The following is a 25,774-nucleotide window of genomic DNA, read 5'->3' as shown; positions in this document are numbered from 1 at the left end:
GGGAATCCGGATGGGGTAGTATAATAACACATTTTAATGAATTGCATAAAAGTCACCTGCTGCTGTCTAAATAACATCTCATTGCTTAATGATTTAAAGCCAGAACCTTTGTTAGGCTACCATTTCATAATACAAGGATACCGCTAAATGTCAGGAAAGTTAGCATTTCTGTGCAGATAAGAGGTTTTTTCAATCCCACTCCTGCACAATTTAATCCCACTCCCGCCTGCCCCCACAGAAAATCAGTATCATTTGTCCCGCTCCTGCTGTCTCTGTAAGCTGTTAGAATTTGCATGTTGTTCACATGATTGGCTGCGCCGCATCTTTTAGAATTCTTTATTTCCACTGCTATACTCATTTATATTGTTCACATATATATATATATATGTGTGTGTGTGTGTGTGTGTGTGTGTTTGTGATTTAGTGATCATTCTATTTTATTGAGGCTATTAATTAATTTGCTACATTTCTCTTCATGTGTGTCTTGCATGATTGTAGATGCACTACAAGTAGTCTCACAGTGTAGGAAATTCCACACGTTACAATCAGAAAAGTCATTGGTAACATAACAATACATTTAAATGTAATTACTCTACACCCTTTCAACATGTGTAATTCCATAAGACAAAAAGAGTTAAACTATCAAAATACACTTGTGTAATTACATAAGATACAACTAAAGTTGATACATTCAACAGTGAATACATCACTGGTACTTATTTTGCATTTGTTGTTAATGTGTAACTACATGGTTATTATAGACACTTAACATAAAGTGGTACTTCTTAAATTGACAATATAAATGAAAAGAGCACACATGCAACATAACGCATGTGACTACAACAGAATAAGGTACAATACTGCCCCATAACTAAAGACCTACCCTTGAGAGTGTGTGCTAATTTCGGCATGCATTTAGGACTGTGTAAATCAGTGTGTAATGGAGGTTATTACTTGTTAACTAGAATAGTCTTATAGTTCTAGTGCAGAAAAGAAACTAAAAAAGCAAACTTTAGATGGCAAACACATCTTGGTCGAAAGGCATGGCTGATGAAACACTATTTGGGGCAAAAATTCTGTTGATCAGATTTTTCTGTGAACTATTCTTTTAATCTGAAGTAATAAGTTTATTAGAACAGCGTGAATATTTTTCATTGCCTCACCTTCTGTCCGCTCGTCCAGTGGTTTCCTTAGCAGGTGATCGGTCACTGAGATAAGAGCACGATAACACTCTGCTCCCATCATGCACCAGTCCATATTGCCCAGAATGCCCAGTGCGGAGTCAACCTCCCCCCGGCGCAGACGATGCTGCAGCAGCTCACCTGGACCTAGTTGCCCACCGTTCAGCACACCTGCACAATCAAAATGCACGACTCAGGATCAAAATCAACACCAAGATCTTAACATGCGCTCCCACGCCAAGAAGGACATCCGTTTTCTTTTCATTCTGTTGCACAAAAGTGTTAACCATCCTCTAGACACTTACTAAGATACTTCACTGAGCACATGGGGTTGGTCATAGAGGGAAATAGAGGTGTGTTTGCGAAAGAATGAAGACATTTTATACCATCGATTGATATTAGCCAGTAGAAGCATATGTGCAGAAAATAGGATAAGCCCTAATACAGAACCTTGAGGTACTGCCATAGCTCCCTGTCCATTATACGATCCAATTTGACTATTCTCTTTATTTCCTAAGGCTTTAATGTAATGCAGTTTTGCCTTTAGGTCAGGTCCTTTCAGCTCAGTTGAACCTTAAAAAAAAAGGTGCTTTTGCGGTCACTGCTTCGAAGTCTTGTACCAGCCTACTTTTAATGCATTATCTGTTTTAAATTAAGTACATTTTTAAATTAAGACCTAATTCGAACCTTATAATGATTACATTTTAGGTTATATTTTTCTGCTTTGCTATTTCATCCATTCCTATTTATGCACAGCACTTTGGATAACAGTTGTTTAAATACGCTTTATAAACAACATTTACTCACTTTTTTACACTCAGCAGATAAGCACTCACCACCTGAGTGTGGATCAATGAGCTGAATCAATGGATTGATTGATGAATGCATTGCATAGATTAGTAGATGGAAAGAATTTATATCAATACGTCAGCTAATTAGACATCTCCATGAACTGGTCTTTCTTAATTACTCTGTGATTTATTTTATTCAGTTTATCCGTTTTCATTATTATTATTATTATTATTATTATTATTATATTTTACTCAAGTGCTTAACGTTGGACAGTACTGTGCAAAACGGGCACCTCCCCACCACTGCTTATAACCAGTGCACAAAATATCCCCTGGTATTCCGGTGCCTATGCTGGCAGGCTAGTAATGAACTCGCTATAGCAGCATTTTGAAAATGCAACTTTCCTCAAACTGGCTGAGATTTTCTCTCTTCTTGTGTCTTTGGTTCAAGAAGTGGGTCAAAATTCACCGTTTCCTCCAAACTTTGTTCAATGTTCTCAGATTTCCTGTGTCATACTGTAAAGTTTATCATGTGTGCAGCTATAAAGGACCAACTGGGCAACTAATTCGCTACAGTGCCACCCTTTTGGTGAAGAACACCAAAGACAGAAGTTCGCCATTTCATGGATTAACTAGGCTAAATAATAAATAAACGTTTCCATGTATTTGTATTTGAGAACCTACTGTTACCTATTGGACAACATATCGTCATAATAAGCTTATTTTCAGGGACCCAACTGTATTTGAGTTTGAGACATTCAGAACGTATAAGAGGTTAATTAGGGTTTCCCTGACCCCTCAGGACCCCTGTATTTCACACCTTGCTTGCAACCATTTCACAAGAAACTGAAAATCACCTGCAAAAACGAAAAAAAAAAGCCAATCAGGCGGACAGTCTAAACAATTATGGATGGCCAAGCTACCAGCTCATTTTCAGAAGTGGCTATTCAACTACGCTCAACAGTCTCTTTCAACTTCTAACTGAAAAGCAAGCTGAGACGAATCAGAGGAAGGGGCGCGTGCGCTTGCAGCATGCTCAGCTGTGCTGTTAAGTAAGTGGCAGAAGATCTATGGAGACAGTGCTGTTAGATTGGCATTGACATCCAGATCAATCGTCCACCTCACAGGCCTGAGAGAGAGGTGGATTTAACCACACACACACACACACAGTCAGAGTCAATAGGAGGGTAGAGACAACTCACTGATGCAGATGTCAGTGTGAACAGTGCATTACCTTAAAGACGCACAACAGGTGTTTAAATACTCTTGGCAAAGAATGTGCAGGAAAGTGACCTCTCCAGTAGAGCTGGAAAAAAACCTGGTTCTCATATACACTGCGATTCTCTCTCAAAACATTCTGCACTGAACATCATAATCTCACTTTTACATTGTCCATTTTATCAGCTTTGCTGACCACATAGGAGCACTTTGTAGTTCTACAGTTACAGACTGTAGTCCATCTGTTTCTCTGCATACTTTGTTACCCTGTTCTTCAGTGGTCAGGACCCCCACAGAGCACTTATTATTTGGGTGGTGGGTCATTCTCTGCACTGTGACACTGACGTTTTTAAATAATTCAGAGTCACTGCTGGACTAAGAATAGTCCGCCAACCAAAAACATCCAGCTAACAGCATTCTATGGCAGAAAATGACCCCTAGTAAAGAACTAGAGCAGGCCTGCCCAAAGCATGGCCTAAAGTTGGTCCATGAGGATGTGGCCTACCTGAAAGTTATTCAACCCCCCTCAATCCCAACCTCAAATTCAAGTCAACATACATGTTTTTGTAAGTAAGTGGAGGTGAGGATATTAGTATAGGATTAGGACATGTTTGAATAATTACAATTACACTGTGCATGTGCAACATAACCAAAGGTTCTAGTAACTGTACTGTACTGTATACTGTAGAGGGTAATGCCTCTGCCTTCCAAACAGCAGACTGGGGTTTGAATCCCCAGTCGCAAAAACAACACATTATACCAATAAGAAACAAGCTAACGCTATCTTTACATTATTAAACTTGTAAGTTTGGATATGTGCGCATGCCAAACATGAAGTGGCTGTATAGTTGAATGGTTAAGTCACTTACTATGGAGAGCAGGATAAGACTCCCTGCTCAGCCCTTTGAGGTTTAGCATAGTAGCTAACACTCATGGCAGATTAGTGTCTGATTCCCCATCCAGGTAAGTTCAGCAAGCTATACCAGTAACAGGCCCTGGGCAAGACTCCTAATGCTACGTTCATGTACCTATGTAATTTGATTAAACATTAAAGACTAATCCCCCGGTCCCGACCACTTAGCCATTATCCCTCTGTTTTGTGCGTTTATGTCTAGGTATATGGTGCCCTGAATCTTGTTGAGATAGAGGGACAGAGTGAAATGTTAGGGCTACATGGCCCTCCAAGCGAAGGTTTTTCAGAGGGACACTCCAGTGGAGCATAATCAGAAAAAAGAAAAACCAGCAAGATGGCTGTACAAGAAACCAAAGAAACTCCTGCTCCATTTAAGGTGGAACGGGAAACTTTGAACTAGAAGTTGGCAAATATCTGACTTCAGCTTCATGTCACTGAAGAATTATGGGTGGACAATAATAAATAATTGCCCCCCTCTTTGAAAGTATATGATTCCCTAAATGATGTGCTAAATGATTCTGACAAATGCATATATGTGGGACACGTTTTTCTTTTCTCCCGCCCTGCACTAAGTCTTTCTCTCTCCCTCATACATACACCTCCCCTCCTCTCTCTCTGTAAGTTTATGTAAGCTCCAGAGTGTGTGATCATAATAAGCGTTGATCACCTAAGGCCATACACACACGCACACACAAAAAGCCATGTTAATAATGCAATGGTGATTTAATCCGTCTGACCCCACAGTCGATCTCAGCTACACTTAACCTTGCCCACTTCTCAACAAGGGACTCAGACAGGCACACCAGCAGTAAGTTCTCTATGAATAAAACAATCTCAACAAATATCTTTTTAATTCATGATTCCTGGAGCAAACAAACAAACACACTCCTGTTTTATAAACACCAATGTCAGGCTCTGGCCTCAGACAGACCACAAGCCTGCAAATATGACCATTTTTCTGTAACATTTACATTATACTATACAGTGACTTTAATACATACTGAGTGCATGATTCCGGTATGACCAGTCAGATGCAAAGGTTTGAAACACTCCTGGCCATATTACACATTCTGTTGATTTTCTAAGTGAAAACAAGTTAGCAAGTTATCTTCTACAGTGAGCAAACTTTAACAGGGCATCACAAAAATCTTAATACATACTTTTACATAATTTTACACAGTTAACAAAAAAAAAAACTATGTAAGTTTGTAACTATGTCAAACTATGTAAAAATGTAAACTTTACAGAGGATACTTTTTGTTTCATTTTTTCCCCTAACATGTTAAAATCAAATAACTAGTTAAACGTTAAAATGTGCTAAAGTCTGCCCACACATTTGCGGATCATTTAACAAGAAAGTTGGCTGAAAAGGAATTTATTACTTTTAACTGAAATACATTAAAATACATCAAATTAAAACTGTAAATATCTTTGAGGGTCCTGAAGCTGAAGCTTTAGCACCAAGTTAGCTTAGTTAGCTATAGCAGCCTAAAGTTATTTCAGTGCTTATGTTAATAAATGCTATATTCTAGATTATTTCTTAAAATGCTGGACACTATAAAAATAAGATGAGGCAGATTTAATACGTTTTAGCCCCAACCCCCCAACCCCCATTATGTTACACAAATAAATAAAGATGGTCATATTTAAGCGTGTTCTCTATAGAGGATGTGATCACATATTTTGACATAGAAAATCAATAGAAGCATCGCTTTTCATGATTTTTTTTTTTTTTACTTTTTGTGGTATAAAATGAAAATATGATAATACAGCACTGTTTAATGCAAAAAGCTTCACTTTATAGGTGCTTTATGGTCAACAAATTACCACTGGAGTCTTATTCGGCAGCAATCCGGTGGTGCCCTTATTCTCACTCTGGGGCTGAATCTCAAATGGTTGCCTGCTCCCTACAAAGTGCACTATGCAGGAATTTAAATTCTGGATCCTGCAGCTCAACAGTGCAAAATACAGCTAAGAAATATTCATTTGGGGTTCAGTCATATCCACACTGAATAAATGATGTACTATTTGGCTGTAGAGGCTAGAACTTCTATATTTTCATAGCTAGCTCACTGTTTAGGGAGTACAGAGCAGTTTGCGATTCAGCCTGGGTTCGACACAACTTCTGACTGAAACACATTTACATTTAAAAAAAACATTTAAAGCATGTAAAACATTCAAGTGAGAGTTTTAGACTTTTATACTGCTGTTTTACAGTTCATCATATTGTAATTATATTAATCATATTAATCATATCGCAAGGACTTAAACTCAAACCTGTGATATTAATGATGGAGTTGATGATGGAGGTATAGGCTGTTGGCTCTTTTAATCTGTTAGCTACCTGACCGGCCTAGTTCTAGTAACATAAGAACTTATCTAGAACATAAGTTGCTAGCCTGAGTAGCATGAGGATTATTCCATTATAGTAATAGTAATAGCGTAGTAATATACAATTCAGTTGCTGTGAGGAGGTCATAGCTGAGCGAATATTGTGTGGGTCAGCAAGTTATCCACTTTACATCAGTAACAACTAGGGGCTCCAGATGAAACCAACATATTTGTTTGTTCAACAAATTTTATTTTTTCAAATCAGACCTCTGCTACATTTCATGTCACATCACTAAAACAGACGATTATTCATTTTTTACGTCCTGTCCTGTGGAGTACCAAGCAAAAGAGCCATGAATAAGGCGAACAGTCCATGAGTTGGACATTTTTCGGAGCAACTCCCACATTATTGTGTAATTGATTTGGAGGAGAATAGGAGAGCCCAATTAAAATTACTAGCAGGCAATTAGCAGAACACCCCACCCTCCCTCCCCTGCAAGGCCCCAAGGAGACGCTAATGTGGCTAATACAGACGCCGAGCAAGGAATTAGAGAGGCTCGGCCTGGGACACCCACTGAGTACAGCTTCTGTTACGTACACACACACACACACACACACACACACACACACACACACACACACTCAAAAATGGAGGATAAGGAGAGAAGGGGATTAAATAAGGGAATGGCAACCTTCCCTCCACCCCCTCCTCACACAGACACATACAGTCACACAGGTCTGAACTCCTAAGATTTCTTCTTTTCAGTATCTGCTCATTTCCCGGTTCCTCCATATGAAGCTGTGTGTTGTTTTTGTTGTGAATTTATCAATGTTGTCATGTTTGCATCAGCTCTCTTCTCTCTACTAGTGCTGCATGATAAATCACATTTTTGTTGTGATAGGACTTGTGCTGGCAACACTGTTAAGGGTTGTGATGACAGATCATATAACCTTACTCACACACACCCCTAAAAGATGCAATTACTATATTTTAGGAATCTGTGCTTCAACAACTCTCACAACTCTGCTGAGTGAGTGACTTAACCATTCTGCTATACAGTCAGTTCTGAAGCTTGCTACAAATGCTTCAAACAAGACTACTGTTCTCAGTCCTAGGGTTTTGTATAAAACACCTGAAGCAGTAATAACTACTATTACAGCAAACATGCATCATGATAAAGAGTTAGCATATAGAAAAATCTTTAATGTGTCCACCATATCCTTTTGTGCACTTTACTGGGACTTCAACTTTTAAGTCTTCAATCCTTCCCATTCTAAAAACATCAACTTACAGCTGTGTCCTCCCAACAGAAGCTGCTCCCAAAGGATTCATATAAGAAGCAACACAAACTCACCTTAGCTGCCTCCACATTTCTCTCTTATGTGCAATTAAAAACTCAAAATCTGAGGAGATTATAAGGCAATCCACTTACACAAGGAAGGAAAAAATAAATGAAAATAAGCAAAGAAAGTTGAAAACTGAAGTTCCAAAACTGAATAAAAGCTACAGAGCTACTTCTGTATATTTTAATGTACAATTACTGTTTATTTGAATTTAACACATGGGGGGCAAAAAATATGGCCTGTGAAAAAAATTACGGTACATTTAATATTTTTTGTTTATTTCTTTCCAATATGTTAAGTCAGCAAATAAGTAGAATTCTTGCACAAAAATGAGCAGAAAAATATTTACAATTTTTAAGCCCTGTCAGAACAAAATCTCTACATTTCTATTTTGATTGATTTTTTTTTCATAGTTAAAAAAATGCCAGCTGCTCTTTATACTGCATGAAAATTGTGATAAATGAACCCATAGAAATAATCCAAAATGACTTAGAATAAACCTCTTTTACTTCAATTTACAATACAAATTCAGAGTTTTTAAATTACCATTTTAAAGATATGACGATATATATATATATGTGTGTGTGTGTGTGTGTATATATCATCTATGTAAATGTTTATAAATGTATATATAGCCTTACATTGCACACAAAAATGTGTTTGTAGTTGTGATTTACGCAGCAAAATAGTGAATGATTCTTTTGTAATTTTGGTTTCTTTTTTCTTATTTGGTTAATCAGATTTCTGTTTACACAGAAAAAAAAGATTGTTCGAGTCTTTTGGAATTATAATTTATAGCTTCTTATACTGCCATCGCAATATTGAACTACCTAAACAAACAGCCCTAATCTCACTCCTCTCACACCTGAGACTGGTCAGCTCAGGTAGCACTAAGGTGGAATTCAGTCTGAAAAATGATGCTGATTTGAAGTCAGCGAACTCTAAACAGCGCGTTTTCTCAGAACTGACCACCTGAGGACGGCGATCTGTGATTTAAAACGCACTTATTTCACGAGTTGCTGCTAATTTAAGAACCACAAATCAAAAGCTACAAGCTGCATTTGAGTCCAATTCAAAAGCTTCTGCATGAAATCCAGCACGCGCTCAGCTGCGCCGTCCTATATGATGCAACTCTAATGACAAAATACTGCAACGCTGGGCAATTTGCTTCTCCTTTGATTAATGCTTGTAAATTAACCTGTTTTTTTTCTTCCACTCTCATTTTTTCCTCTGAGTGAAGCGTCCAACTCCCCCCACCCCCAAAACACCCCCCCCCCCCCCCCCCCCCCCCCAACCACACATACACATCCACTCTGCAAACTGCTACAACAGCAGCAGGCGCGTGCCCAGGAGAGATAACTCAGAAAGAGAGAGAGAGGGCGAGAGAGCGAGAGAGAGAGAGAGAGAGAGGGAGAGAGAGAGGGAGAGAGAGAGGGAGAGAGAGAGAGACTTCCTCAGGAACCCTGGAACTCTGCCAAGTCTTTCTTCTCCGCCGCTTGCGTTTCACTCCCTCTATCATGTCGGGAGTCCTAATGAAATAAGTCAATAAACAAACACAGCCGCTCCAAACTAGACAAGCACGACGGAACACGCCGAGCAAACAAATAAATAAATAAAAGCCAACAAGCAAACAAGCGAACAAGCTCGGAATTATCGCCGGTGGAAAGATGCTGCTTTTCTTCATCCGAACCTTGGCTCCAGATCAGGACAGAGGCGCTCTCTGCTTCTCTTTCCTCTCCTCCTTCTCCTCTTTTCCTCCCTCTTTCTTTTCTCCTCCTGCTTTCTCTTCTTCTTCCAACCTTCTTTTTTTAAATTACAACGGAGCAAAAGCAAATACAAGCAAGGGAAACAAACAATCCAACAAACAAATGGGTCAATAACCTGGTGTGCATTTTTCTGAATGTCCATTATTATCTTATTAAATTATTTTACTAAATATGTGACATATATCACACATCATTCTACAACACCCATTTATATTTTAGGTAAAACTGATTTTAGGCCATTTTATTTTGGCCCAAAGTCTAAAAAATATCTGCTGGTGCAACAAAGCATAAGCTGAATGCTAGACTATTAAGGAAGTATTTTATTTATATAAGATTCTAAATAAAGTAGTTTGCCATGATTTTAGGTTCATTAAACCTTTAAAATCATAACATGCCACAGAACCGGGCAGCTTTAAGAGTGTTCAACTTATTTAAAAACTTATGTGTATATTCCGATGCCTTCAAATGCCATGCGGCACAACCACCATCAAAGGACTTTTATTCTGCTTTTAAGACAGAGTGGACAGGGTTTGCAAAATAAAGAAAATCCCAAGGGACCTTCACAGTGCAGAGCCACGGTCAGCAGCCCTTTCACAAATATTGTTAAAAAATTTTTTTTGACATTTTAGAGTCACACTTACGTTGGTTTTAACGAGGTCAGCTGGAGTGACCACTGGAAACCCTGAAAATAAGTCATTTTTAATAATCATTTTTATTTGTTTAAAAAAAGTTGTACAAATATGAGTTAAATGTTTATAGAGGTGTCTGAGTATGTGATCTGTAGTGGTACATAACTTATAATTATAAATACTTTTTTTTTTATTATTAATTCTGATTGCGCCATATGACAATTCTGAAGTAAAACTGATGGTTTTGTTAAAAACAGTTGTGAAACTAAAATCATGCTGCATAGATTCTTGCATAGATTCTTACAAAAATACATAGCAAATCCTTTTTAATAAGAATTTTAATGTTCTTTTTAAAAGCCTTTGTCATTCACCCATACTAAAAACAATACATTAATAACAATACTAAAAGATTGCTTATAAATCAATCAGATGTAATTGTATTAAAACAAAGGAAGAAAATCCCACAAAAAACAACCAAAAAATAAACAAAGCGATACAGTCTATTGCATTTGCATATGTTTATAAAGTGTTTATTATTATTCTTTTTATTTTTAACCGGTCTGGAGATTATATATATATATATATATATATATATATATATATATATATATATATATATATATATATATATATATATACACACACGTATACATTTTTAATATAAGCTCCCTCAAGAGCTTGTTAATGCCTACATTTGAAATATAACACAGGAAGGAACTCCCCATCTCGCTGTCTCTCTCTCTCTCCATCAGTTCTCTAAACTCGTAATTAAACTTGGGGGTGTCTGCGTATGATTGGCAAAACTTTATCTGGCTCCCTGAGGGACGTTCAGCCACTGTAAATAATTTATCGATGAAAAAAGGAAAAAAAAAAAGACATCCCACGATGCATCTTTGGGCAACAGCCCCAGGGCAGGTATTGAATGACCTCAGCAGACGGACCCTTGCTTTGCCCTTCTAATGTCTGAGTGACGGACTGTAGAATTCTACTTTGGACACAAGTTCTGCACTTTTCGAATTTGGCCATGACCAGTCCACCCTAATTTAGGCAAATTTCAATAGGGATTGGTCAATACGTCGTCTGGCTGATACAGTAGAGTAGATTATTTTTTTGACATCAGTGAGGACATCTAAATCACTGATAACCACTGTCTACTGGTTTTAGAAGTGTGAGATGCTGCACTGAAAGAACATAACAGCACACTGGTTGTTTGTGTTATTGTAATTATTTGAATAGGTGCCCCTTAAGAACTGTAAAATATCAACACAGACATCAGCTATGCCACTCTCTGAGTATCAGCATTGCCAGAGGCCCTCATATGATCCACGCAGTCATTCTGACAGACGGTGATACACTACAGGAAGTGTAGGGGGTGATATGACATCTATTAATCAACTGAAAAGATTCTAGATTTACTCACCAAGCTTTAGCCTCATAGCAGCCAGTGGTCCTCCATGGAATCTGAGCAGCAACAGATTGTGCACTTCCAGCCCCTCTGCATTCTGGGACATGGGTGAATGTGCCCACTCGATGTCTTCTAACCCGCTGGACACCTTCATGTGTCGACCCAGCTGCAGACTGGCACCAGCCTGGCTCTGACCACCCTCTTCCTCGCTCACCAGCCGCACTGGGAGAGGGGAAAGGCCCAAATCGAAAAACTGAAGTTCCCCTTGACCCCCAGCCACCACCACCAGCCCTCCAGAAGGGTGCCAGGCCAGCAGCGAGGGGGGCATGGGGCAAACAGCCTGTACAGAAACCCCAGTCTCAGGGTGTACCAGCACTACAGAGCTGTCCCGCAGGCCCAGAAAGAGCCAGCGCTCACTTGGGTCACGACACCAGGACACTGGGGCAGAGGGGAGGGGCAGGTTGACGGCTGAGAGCTGCTGGAGCCGCCCACGAGCACATTCATACACACAGGCCTGAACTACAGGGGGGCGGGCATCCTTGTGCAGCTCTGCCGTGGGGTCACGGGCCTCTTCGCGGAGCTCAACAGTGAGGATGTGGTAAGGCTGGGTCAGGCTGAAGCAGCAGTCCAATAGGTCGCTGTCCGTGCGGATGGAGCTCAGAACCTGCACATGTAAACAAAGCAAGCAACGTGCATAAACAAAACAATTTGTTTTATACATTTTTTGGGGATTATGAATATTTCATTTGAATCAATTTTATCTAAATTAACCCGCTTCTAGGCCAAAGTCTTCTCCAAACTATCAGAAAACAATCTTTCGGTCATCTGGCAGTGTGAACCACTGAGAACAATCCAGACTCCATAAATTTCATCTATGCAGCAATTATGCAGAAAATTGGAAAAAATCTGAGGATTCTTTCCCTTTCAACTGAAAATTAACTTTCTAAAAAGAAAACTTTTTAAAGTAGGCAACATGTACCTAAATGTCTGACAGCCAGTGTACCCATCTGTTTTAATCTTCAATCAGCAATCAGAGGACCCGGCAGACCAGTTTTTGGTCAATCGCAATAACAAAACTACAAAACTGCATCCACAGCACTGCACGCGCTGTGTGTTAGTGCACTTCAAGCCAGCAGTAGGCTTCATTTGGCTGGGGTGCAGGATCCTGCAGGGGGCTTTTCGAACGCTTGTGAAAGTGAATATTCAGCATCCTACACTCATCCCAATCCAAACATGGGCCAGCCGGCACCAGCAAAGATATCACGGCTACAGCGCTGCACGCTCTGCAAATTTGTTTGCCGATTTAACTGTGGCACGCACGCACGCACACGCACATGCACGCGCACACACGCACACACACACACACACAAGAACTCACAAGCGCACACGTGGCTTAAAAAGTGCTTTAAAAAGTGGGGAAGTGTTCAGGGTTTGTGGTTTGTCCATAGCCAAGCATGTGGTTTATTTTGTGTACAGACAGAAAGAGGGAGAAAGTGAGGGTGGGGGTGAGATGTGTTTTGGCACAGTAATGTGGTGTGTTTGGCTGTGCCAGCAGCAGCAGCAGCAGCAGCATTAAGCAGGTTGCCTACAGTCTCTGTGTGGAAGCAGAGGATGAGGGCTCCATTTTTTCCGCTCTTTTTTAGCCCTAATCCCCCCAGGCTGCCTCCCGCTGCTCCCCAGGGGGGTGAAGGGGGGGTATTTTGGAGGGCGGATGGGCGAGGGAGGGTGGAGGGTTTCCGGAAAAGAGCCAGAGTACCGCAGAGCCGTGGCCTGCTGAGGCACACCTGCCCCAACCACAGGCCTCCGAAACAGGACTAAGCACAGCTGGGCTGAGGCGCACAACCAAATACCCCACTGACGAGGACAGCATTGCAGACCAGTGCCCTGACTAATACTACCACAGTGCTCACAACCCACTGACCAGGCTAGCACAATGCCGAAATTTTGCAGCTAATATTGCAGATGCTGCACAGACTAGTGATAGCCTAAGAGCAAAATAGATAGGCTCCAATTACACATTGGTCCAGTGTCCTTACTAATGTCACACTGCTCTCAAACCACTTGCTAGGTCAGTATGATACCCAACTGAGCTAATATTACAAACTACATTACATTAGCTAATGCTAGCATAACCCCAAAATAGCTAGGGGACACCCCTTTGCCCAGGAAAGTGTTAACCTAAGCCTTATATAGCCAGGCTCCCCATCTGCACACAGAAAAATTAGCAGGAACAACACAGAAAAATCTATTTAACCTCCACATCTAACACCCACTGACCAGGATAGCAAAATTTTACCTCAGATGACATCTAATCCCACCCCATAGTCATCTATGTTAAAGGCACAGATGCTAACACCCAAAAAAGTCAAGTTCCATGCTGGTTTAAACTGGCTTTGGTGTTGGTTGGTTTAGCTGGTCACCCAGCACGGTCATGCTGATTGAGCAGCATGCCGGTGTCCAAAGCATACCATATGCTGGTTTTGCTGGTTACTAGCCATGCTGCTCTGAGCTGTTTGATTCCAGCAGGGCAGGCTAGTGTTAGCCTAGTTCCCATATAGTTATACTAATATTACACAGTTTTACTTATGTAAGAAGCTCTGGATTGAAACATAGATGTACAAAACAAAAAGGATCAATTCAACCAACATTTCACAAGCAACACCCCACATGACCCAAAGCCCAAATGCAGCTTACAACCCACTGAAAAGGCTAAACCAATGTCCAAATATCTAAGATAGTGGTGCCCAGTTCAGTCCCAGCACCACAGCCCTGCGTAGCTTAGCACTGTCTCTGCTCATATACACACATACACACACAGTTTAATTCAGAAAAGGCTTGTTAACGGGTCCTTTTTACAATGATCTTCATGTGTACATCTGCAAAAGTGTTTAGGTAAAGTAGCTACCAGTTAAATGGAAGATAACATAAAACTAGCACATCCCCTTCATACATTTTCCAAACTTTTCATCAAACTTTTAAAACATATGCTTCCATGAGTTGAACAGTCGTTCCACATCATCCTCAAAACTTTGTCTTTCAGCCAGAACTGTTTTTGTCTAATATTAGCATTACTATTACTAGTTGAAAAGATGCTAACACTTCACTGCCCAGACATAGCTAAGCTTATATTATCTCTGTTACAAATAGCTCAACAGCCAAATATATGCTAACGCATTCACCTGACCAGTAGTAGCCCCAAAAACTAGGTATGGTTTTCAAAATGATGCTCAACCACATTACACTAGACCCAAAGTCCTTAAGTATCACCCTATTAAGTAGATCTGTCATTATCAGTTGAATAAAATTGAACACTTGGTTTAAAAATGTATTTGATTAAAATCCTTAATGAACTGGATTAGTGATTACTGTGCAATTTGAGTGATAAAAGAAAGAAGTCATTATAAAGTCATGTTCAGCAGTCTGAACATTCTCCACAAGGAATAGCTAAAATCACTTTTGTGTTTTTCATTGAAAGAGAGGAAACCCACACCAACAGGATCTCACAAATACACTTATGTTTGTAGTTACAAATTTCATGTATATGAAGTAGAATTAAATATGTCTTGTGTACATGGGTGACTCCATGATTGGGATTTATTTAGGCCTTCTAAGTTAATGATTTTTTTAACTTCATTTTTTCAGTTTAAATCTAAGAACATATGCATTCAACAGATCCAATGTGTTAACCCATCTAAGGAACAACATTTATAAGAGTTATCTTTGCTGACAATGGCTTTAAAGTAACAGCACAGAATTATGAAATATGCAAAATGTGATTAGACATGAGGACGTAAAGGAACTTCTAATTACTTTTTTTTAAATAAATAATTTACATTTAAACTAGGTAACAGGGTTGAACTTTCAAAGTGACCTTGTGAGTCATTGAAAATAAAGAAAAAAGACAAATGAGAGATTTTTTACTGTCCCATGTTCTTCAGGAAACTTAAAATGTGCAACTTGAAGAATTTTTAAATATTTCTTAAGGAAGTAAAGGACTGGAAGTAAAGGGGAACAAATTCAAAACCTATAACAGATGCCAGAAGAAAAGGGTTGTTTTACACAGTTTACACATTAAACGGGATCACATATTAAAGCAAAAATAATGATTTGCTAAGTATTTTAATGGTTATATTTAAAGCTAAATTGTAGTTGTAGTGGGCTAAGACAGGCAAAAATATTGTTTTCCAAGTGTAGTTCACTAATTATATTTTATTTTTCCCCCCAAGATCCACTTACTGGAAAACTGTCATAATTCATTCTTACATGGCCGCTTTTAATCCAATTAAACAGACAGTTTTTGTTACTGACTGATATACGTAAATGTACTCTGCTTTGATTGGTTTTCCTGTACTGCGCCTCATTCAACAAGCTCTCAGACCTGAAACACTCCTTATAACTTCAGTGTGAATGGGTGGGACAAAACTGTTTAATGGGTGGAATTATATAAATGAGTTTGCTCTCATGACATCACAAAAACAGTGAATTTAAAACAAGCTGTTTTTGCATCTTGGTTTTCATACATTCACTGGAGAGTGAAAGGTACATTTTGAAACTTTGACAAATATTTACATATTACTTTAAAATGACCTCAATTCAATTAATTCAATTACATATTAGTACAAAATGCAAGAGAAACTGGTTTCCATGATATGGGCCCTTTTAGTTATTAATCTGAAACATGCACATTTAAATCTACCTTTAACTTTACATATATATTTATAATTGTAACATTGGTGGGACCCTGTTTGTGAAACCAGACACATGATTTCTTGATTACCAAAATAATCACCAGATTATTAAAGTGATCGACAATGGAAGCTTGATGGAAGGTGATGCAATCCCCCAAACAGACTATTGTTTTGTTCAGCTAAAGTGTGAGTGATTCTAATTCTGACAAAGTAATTTAATTTGCTATAATGTCACTAAAACAAACAAACAAACAAACAAACAAGTCGACAGTAGGAGTTGCTGAGTGGAGCGGTTGGTTTGCGATTTGACGCCGGGGCCATTTTGAGAGCCTTTCCTCTGCCTTCCATAAAAAGATTTAACGTCTTCACAGGGCGAGCCTCCTTAAATCCCACAGCTGCTGCTGAAACAATGACAGATTCAATTTCACAAAGACAAACGGCATCTCAGAGAGTGAGGGGGTACGATCGAGAGGGAGTGAGAGTGCGAGCGAGCGAGCGAGAGAGAGAGGTAACCGTGGCAAATAGGTCTGTGCTAGTTATTGGTTTCGGTGACTGGTCAAAACTATTCTTCTCTTGTCTTCTCCTCTCTTCCCTGGACTTTCTTTTGCAGCTTGAAAGATAAACCCGGCCAAGTCCAGCTGAGCGGAGGCCCTTGTTCACAGCGGTGGCCCTTTTTGAGCCAATTTTCCAGTTCAGAGAGCAGAGAGAGAGAGACAGAGAGAGGGAGAGAGAGAGAGATGAGGGGAAGAGAGTGAGAGAGTATGTGCGAGGGAGAGAGATGATGATGAGGGCAGAATGGAAGGTTCTGCGGCAGGAGCTTCGGCCCAGACTGGAGCCAGAGAGTGTGAACTACACAGATACTTGTCGGTTTGCCGTGGCGTGAAATCCAGCCGCTCTCAGCCATTCCACTCGGGGTCAGCCACCCCACCGAACCCCGCTCTCTGGCTCATAATGAATATTCCTGCCATCCGGACACAAGGTTCTGGGTTAATGGTGGAAAAGGATCACTCGTTTTAGCATTTTCTCGTGACGAAACGCACCTAGGCATCTGTTTTATAACTGGATCATCTAATGTACTTTGGGGACTCTTTTTATGACTTAAAAGAACTTCTTTAGAGAAAAATCAGGTTTACAGTGGTCTACAGACCCCCAAATATAGCTGATCAGCCAAAACATGTCTTGGGGTCTGAAGTTTGCTTTCTTAGTTTTGCACTGGAGCTGCATGTAGTGGAAGCTTACAGTCATACGCAAAGGTTCGAACGCCTCCAGTATAATTATGTTGTATTGATTTTCTAATTGAAAATATTAAGATATTACATATCAATAATAACAACTGTTTTGTTTTCGCTGAATTTTAATACATAAAATGAACCATAACTTTTGCACAGGCCATAATTTATAAGATAAGATAATCCTTTATTAGCCCCAGAGCTGGCAAATTCACACCTATATATTTGCATTATTTTTACTTCCAATATGTTAAGTTTAGCAAAAAAAGGTAGTTGTGTATATAACTACCTTTAGTATAGTTTAGTATTATATAACTATAATAGCGAATATATACACACATACACACACACATTTTATATATATTACACATTTATATATATATATATATATATATATATATATATATATATATATATATATACATATATATATATATATATACATATATATATATATATATATATATATATATATATATATATATATATACATACATACATACACATATATTTATACATACATACACACACACATTATATATATATATATATATATATATATATATATATATATATATACACACACACACACACACACATATATATATACACATATATACATACATATACATACATACATACACACACACACACACACACACACACACATACATACATACATACATACATACATACATACATACATACATACATACATACATACATACATACATACATACATACATACATACACACACACACACACACACACACACACACACACACACACACACACACACACACACACACACACACACACACACACACACACACACACACACACACACTTGGGCAGTCGTGGGCTGGAGGTTAGGGATCTGGCCCTGTGACCGGAAGGTTGCCGGTTCGATCCCCAGGGCCGACAGTCCATGACTGAGGTGTCCTTGAGGAAGACACCTAACCCCCAACTGCTCCCCGGGCACCATGGATAGGGCTGCCCACCGCTCCGGGCAAGTGTGCTCACTGCCCCCTAGTGTGTGTGTTCACTAGTGTGTATGTGGTGTTTCACTTCACGGAATCCCACGGATCCCCGGTTGTGGGATCAAAAAAGTATCACTTAACTTAACACACACACACACGGAACTTGACCAGGGGTGCCCAAACTACCACACAACTGTAACAGGGCCCAATGTAGGGTAATGTAACACTGATATAGATGAACAGGTTCAAGAAGAACACGGTTTTAGTCATTTTGTTTTCCCATTGCAACATCTAGAGATTTCAACAGCAATTGGACAAAAAGTCCTCAAAATTCTGAATAAAAGTGACTTTTTTCATCCTAAGAGTTGATCAGTTATTAAATTCTGTGTATAAGTCACAGAATATTCACACCTATATCCCTTTATTTACCTTCTTGGTTAGTGTAGCACCATTTTGAAGCATGTAATGAATAACAGTGAAAGCCAGCTAGGCTGAAGTACGGCCTCCACACGACAGGGTTAGTAAAGCGGTTCTACCCTAAAGAGTGAACAATGAGACGTCCATTTAACCAGTACTTCACTTCAAATCAGTCAATTGCGTGCAGGCTTCTGTGCACAGATTACAGATTACAGATATCACGTAAATAAATTCTGATTCTACTGATATTTCCTCTTTTACTTTTTCAGGGCATAAGTGGAACTAATTTCACAAATCATGCATATTTGGATGCAAACATTCTTATGCATTTAAGGGTTGGTTCAAACAACATAGAACTGTGTTGATTTACTCGTGTTTAATTGTGAATTGACAGACTTTTTAAACAACGGTTCCAAATCCATCTCCTTCTAAAACAACTAACCCTGCCTATAGAGTTTACATTGAGTTCTAATGGCAAGCGAGTGTTCAAATGTAGTATCGCATCATGTCACAAAGCCTGAAGGGTTTACACTGAAAACATCAAGCATCCTAACTACTTCGCCAACAGGCGAATGGCTGAAATATACATCCCATATTTAAATGGCCAGTTTCAAATAAGCTGATATATATGTCATATATTTGTCCATAAGTGACTAATATAAGTTAGATTTAAGGGACATCCATATATGCTAATACAGGAAGATTCACTCAAAAGAGGCCCCAAATATTCTATAATAACTCTGGCTAGGACGAAGCAATCTGAACGAAACAACATGCAATGTGCTCTTCAGCATATGGAGCTTCGAGCAAGCCAGGATGCCCCTGCGACAGGGCGACGACTAAGGCGGCAGGCAGCAGTCACAACGTTTAACCTCTCTGATGCTTGCTGATATGTTAAGGAACATGGAGCACCACGTCAAAATGTGTCTGGCAGAAAATGGAGATCACTTCCAGCATCGCACGTACGTCAATGTATGTAGCATAATTTTTTTGGTTCAGATTGCTTCATCATAACAGGAGTTCTCTCTTTCAAGTGAATCTCCCTGTTTGCGTTATATATCGCTTTTGTCTGAACACAACCTTGTATGTCCATTTTTGTCATTTTTCAGTTTTTAGTATATAAAGTGCCTGTTGCCCTTTACATTCTGTGTAAATTTCACAACGAATGGACCAAAAGAAACAGCCCAAAATGGCTTGGAAAAAATTCTGGTTCCATTGACTTGTATTAAAAGTACAGTATGTTTTTTCCTTCTACTATAAAGTCATTTTGGAGGTGTGAGTTTTTTTTCCTGACAGCAGCGATATTTGAATTCCACATATTGCCATATACCAGATTGTCATATGGGTTTTGGGGTTGAATGACAACACGTCAAACATAGAAATGGGGCGTCTGCTCGCAGCTGGTGTACGTAATTAAAAAGTTATAAAGGGAGTGTTTTGTTTTCTTCGTTGTCACTTGCTCACATCTCTTACCATTAGGACACATTTGTGTTACACTCATGCTGCTTTCAGATAAACTGTTCTCTAGACGTGCTGGTGATCTTTCTCATTTGTACCAGTGAGTTTCACAGCTTGTATAAAAAAAATTACATATTTTTCTCAAATACTTTCATAATTATAAAGTAAAAAGCAAAATGCATGCTCTCTCCCCTACACTCTTAAAAAACATTCTCCATCAATCTGAAGAACTCATGTAAAGGGCTCTTTGAGTGTTCATGGCCTTTTTAAGAGTGTACATAACTGTTAGCATGGTGCTAATCGAATGTCTAAATCATCACACCATTTTGTCTATGCTAAGTTGTCCATTATACTGTATAATCAAGCCAGACAGACTTGATTCTAACGTTTCCGCACTGTGTTTCACAAAAATGGACTAAAGCCCAGACAGACGTTAGGCTTCAAGATGGCTGCTGGTGTTTTTAGCTATGCTAACAGACTTTTGTCCCTGTTTTTTCAGTATCATGAAACACATAAATGCATGTCATGCAAGTCTTTTAGAAAGCACTGAACAACCACATGGTTTGAGTGTGATGACTTAGGCCTGCAGTTAGCAAAGTGCTAACTGGTGCACTTTACTTTTTAGAGACATTAGTCTTGTAGCTCCAGTGCAATAGTGAAGAAGCGCCAAACGTGTCTTGGCTGATTGAAAGCAACTGTTTGGCTGAGAACACATGAAATGTGGAAAGCGTAGCAGAAACGGAGATCGAACCAACAAAGGGAGAACTGTTTTTAGAGAGATAACCACTTTTCCAGAAGAAAAACAACAACAACAACAACAACAACAATCTTACGGTTAGCGAGAAAACAGCCTTCCCCAGCGAAACGGCTCAGCTCAGAAATAAACCTGCATCCACTGCTGTTTTCCATTTAAATTATCAAATTTCAGGAACTGGGGAAATGATTAAAAATGTTAAATGTTTGCATAAATAAGTGTGCGCGTGTGTGTGTGAGTGTGTGTTTTCCTTGTGCGTCTCCTGGCAGTGCTTATCTTAGAGGGGTAGGAATTAAGACCACATAAGGAAAGAAAGCGCCCTTCTAAATGCTGGAGACTAAGTAGAAAATTGGCTTAGCATGCAGATAGCAAAGTTAACAAAAGGAACATATATATGAGCTTGAAGTGATTGAAGTGTGCGTGCGTGCGCCCGCGCGTGTGTGTGTGAGATGCGTGCGCGTTTGATTTGCCGCACGGCTCCCCGCATAAAACTGCTAGCTTGATTTCACACTCTGGATCCAAAAATGACAACAAACACTTTAATTAGAAATGATGCAGACCAGAAACGCTTTAATGTTCTTTAACGGGAGGAGGGGGGCGGGTAGGGGTGGTAGGGAAAGGGGAAAAACGAGAGAGAGGGAGGGAAGGAGGGGGAAAAAAAAAAGAAAGAAATTCAAGCTAGGTGAAGGCCGGAGATAAATACGGAGCGCATTCCAAAACGGAGCACGCTGAAATTTATTTATTCATTTTAGCTGTTTTCCTGCTGTTTGTTTTTCGTGGTTTGTGATTGGTTACGCTTCCGTCCCGCTCTTTTCTCTTCGTGGGGGGTTTGAGGGGGTTGGATGAGTTTTAAAAGCAAAGGCGCAACGCTCGCTAATTTTGAACGAGGAGTGCTAATTTGCGCTGGCCTGCTTCTGAAAGCAAAGAACTGGACCGAAGCCACGGCAGGAGATAAGAAACACAGTGGCAGAGAGATATTTGGCCACTTTATCAGAAACCCCACCTTGGTAGCACCACCTTGTTGGTGTACCGTTACAGTCTAACCTTCTTTTAGCCTAGAGATGCACTGTTCTGGGTATTTTGAGTGGATGGTCCACTCTCAACCTAATCTAACCCTAAACCAAATAATATTTGGACAGCAGTGGTCCTGCCATGCTCCTTCTTCAATGATGAATGAGGGAAAGAGGGCTCATAAACTTTGCAGCAACAGATGGACTACAGTCTGTAGCTGTACACCTACACTTTTAATGTCAATGTGCCGGTCAGCCATAATGGCCATTTAGTCAGAGTTATTAATTTTTTGGTTTCAAGAAAACTAGCAGAAAACATCAGAAAAATGAGGTCAGTCCATTGTTCAGCTTATTTGTTTGATGTGTCTTCTTTTCTCAGTGAGGTTCTTCTTGAACAGCTACACATCCTTTCAGACCCATAGCACTGAGTGGTCTTCTCACAGTGGAAGGATGGACAGAAACACCTGCGGATGTTTTCAGATCTGAAGCAGCTTGATTTTCTCCTCTCTCTCAAAGATTAAAGCTTTAGGTGCTGTTTATCTGATTTGGACAGTTTTGGTGCCTACCAGGTCTTCCAGGTGGTTGTTAGGAGCTCCATTTTCTCTGTAACGTTATCATTTTTTGAACTACAGTTTTGAAAACTCTTGTTTTTGTTTCTCACTTATTTTCCTCCCACTTTCTCCTTCGTTATCTAATCTACTCAAGAAATATGTCCTTGTACTTGATGAAAGTTTTAACTGGAAAGTAAATAATGTAAGGGTGGGAAACTGTAGGTGGAACTCAAAGTAGACTGTAAGCATAAAAATGAATGAAGGGTATTTCTGATTACCAAATGTGCAGCACAGCACCATCTTCAGTGGCTTATGTGTGCATGTTATGAGAAACGCATAGTGAGAAAGGCAAAAGTGCCTGCAGCCCTGACCACTCGAGCATCACACGAACATCATTATAACCATCTACATTATTTAAGAGGTCAAGCCCTATTCATCAATAGACCACCAAGTATACATATGTCTTGGAAACACCATTCTCTCTCTCTTTCACTCGCTCTCTGTGTCAGCAAACACTGGCATTTGCTTAGCGGGCGTAAAGGGCCACCCTGAAGGAGTGTGTGTGTAAATTAACAACAAGCTGCATGAGTACATATATATAATATCAATGATATTTGTATAATGTATGTATAATGTGCACGTGTACATATTTACCAGAAGCCCTGAGCCTTCCGTGCAGCCCAGCAGTACCAGATTGGCCCTCTCTGTCGCACTGGGGACCGGCGACCAAGGCCAGACCTCTTCGCGCCCACCAGGCCACCAGCACACGCCCACGTCCTGCGCCCGGCTCAGCGCCACGTGCCGGCCCGTCCGGCGCCCACCTCCACCCGCCAGCTCCACTGACGAGACCTGGGCACAGAGCAGGAGTGAAACAGAGCGGAACGCAACCGGCATTCATTCATAACACATAGCCTGCATAAGGCCGCAGCATAAGACATTAGCCGCCTTGGTAATGCTTCCCCAAACAGCTACTCGGTTCCAGGCTATTTTTTTCTGCTTGTTGTTGTTTTTGGCTGGAGGTTGTTGATTTAACTTAAAGGGAATTTCGTTCCATTATTAATTTCAGGAGCTTTGTTGTGCTGCGTTGTGAGGATGTTTGGGGGTGAGGGCTTGCGTGGTCTGTGGGCTAAAGTGCTAATGAGATCTCCTGGTGCTAGCGCCCGGCTAAATTCAAGCTTGCGGCCTGTAGCCTGTATTCATGAAGAGTCTCATGTTTAGAGATGCTGGGCCTGGATCGGACTTCCCATGGTCTGCACAGATATTGGTCACTTTGCACCAGGAGAGCAGGTAGTAGCTGAATGGCTGACCCAATAAAACCACTGGTTCTGAAGTCCATGAACATGTTTGTAGCGATGCTTTACATCACTGAACAAAAAGAGCTGGCATTTTAAATGGGGAAGAACAATCTAGAACACGCTCCTTGTGGAGATCTACCATCCTGCAGAGTTTTGTTCCAAACTGCATCTAAATGTGTAGAAATGCTACATCCAGCCAATCAAGGACTTCAGAAGATATTCGTTAGCTAGAGCAGACTGTGGTTAGAGTGAGGTTCTGCAGGACTCTCCAGGGTTGGTGACCACTGCTCTAGATACTTCCGTTGGGGAATGATGCATAGTAGTAGGTGCATGTTCACTCATATACATACTTAAAAAGTTATTAGTAAAGGCAATGGTTCTATTTAGATGGGTTCTAAATAGAACCATTTCATGCTTAAGTGGTTCTTTGCGTGGTGTAATTGTATACATTCTTAAAAGTTCTTTAAGAAAGAAAATGGTTCTATTTAGAAACATGAACACTAAAAGAAAATTGAAAGCTGCATTGTAAAAAGTGTTCTTCAGATTGATGGAAAATGTGCTGTAGATGGTTCTATAAAGCACCTTTTTGAAAATGGTTCTATATAGCACCAAAACCCTTTCTGGTGCTACATAGAACTTCAAATTTCAAAGAAGCATATACAACACATTCTTCATCAGTCTGAAGAACCATTTAAGCATGAAACTGTTGAAAATAGAACCCATGGTTCTATATGCTTTTACCAAAAAAATCCTTGAAGAACCATCTTTTTTTAAAGAGTGTAACAACTGTAATGGTCCTATTTAGAACCATGGGTGCCATATAGAACTATTTCATGCTAAAATAATTCTTTGCATGGTGAAATCGTTCTTCAGATTGATAGACAACGTATATGGTTCTCTATATAGAACCTTGTTGAAAATGGTTCTACTATTGTTGACAAGATAACAAGATACACAGAACCATTTTCAAAGAACCATCACTCTGAAAAAACATTTAAGCATGAAATGGTTGAACACAGAACCCACAGTTCTAAATGCTTTTACTAAAGAACCATTGCGGAACCATATTTTTAAGTGTGTAGCTATAAAAAGAAATCACGAAAATTTCAGTTATTTTAAAAGCCAATTTCAATGGGTTATTATAACAGTAATTAGCAGCACCAGCAATTGCATTTCGGTGACTATGCAACGTCAGCGAAACAACAGTGGTCACTCTTCAGTCCAGCACTGAGGTCTTCATGTTTCCCACCCCAGAGTTCATTTATCTCGGCAGCTAATAAATGAAACCAATCGTTTCACTCGAATCACAAACACTAACCCTCATAAAGCAGCTCCATAAATAGAAGCTGGTAAATAAAGAGGGGTTGGCTGAAAGGATGAGGCGTGGGCATCTGACAGCTCTTTATGCCGCGACATCGCTCTGTGTTGTGAATATCTGACCGCATTGTCCAGCTGCTGTGATCCAGCCTTCATACACACCGCCATGTCTATTCAGCCTCTCCAGCAAAAGCCATCTCCATACACACCGTCATAAAGGCCTTATCTGCTCCGTTCCCGGCACAATAGAGGCTCCCCCTCACCACCGCCGCGCCGCACACCGGCCTGCCGCTGCAGAAAAGCCTGCATTATTCCCTCATTTAGACTTATGATGATCTGCTTAACCAGGACGTTTTTATTAGCACCCGTTCGGGCCTGTAGACGGGGCACACCGTGGCACTGGATAGCTTACAGATTCATGCATGAGGGAAACAAAATAGAAAACGGAAAAATAGGTGGCAGCAGAAATAACTGAGATAAAGCATGGCCCAGAAAA

At 40.0% G+C, this 25,774-nt stretch overlaps 1 protein-coding gene across 1 annotated transcript in view; it reads right to left on the bottom strand.

Annotated features, from left to right (window-relative positions):
* LOC108431669 (WD repeat containing planar cell polarity effector) overlaps positions 1 to 25,774 on the bottom strand; it is a 114,282-nt gene that overhangs the window by 23,730 nt on the left and 64,778 nt on the right. The window contains exons 9-11 of the mRNA XM_017704974.2: positions 23,321 to 23,515; positions 11,594 to 12,242; positions 1,164 to 1,352 (exon numbers count right to left, since the gene is read on the bottom strand). Coding sequence (XP_017560463.1) covers positions 1,164 to 1,352; positions 11,594 to 12,242; positions 23,321 to 23,515 — 1,033 coding nt within the window. The remainder of the gene's footprint in view (positions 1 to 1,163; positions 1,353 to 11,593; positions 12,243 to 23,320; positions 23,516 to 25,774) is intronic.

This window comes from Pygocentrus nattereri, chromosome 10 (genome assembly GCF_015220715.1).
Source record: "Pygocentrus nattereri isolate fPygNat1 chromosome 10, fPygNat1.pri, whole genome shotgun sequence".
In the NCBI taxonomy this organism is placed as follows: Eukaryota; Metazoa; Chordata; class Actinopteri; order Characiformes; family Serrasalmidae; genus Pygocentrus; species Pygocentrus nattereri.
This window is presented reverse-complemented; position numbering and strand designations above follow the sequence as displayed.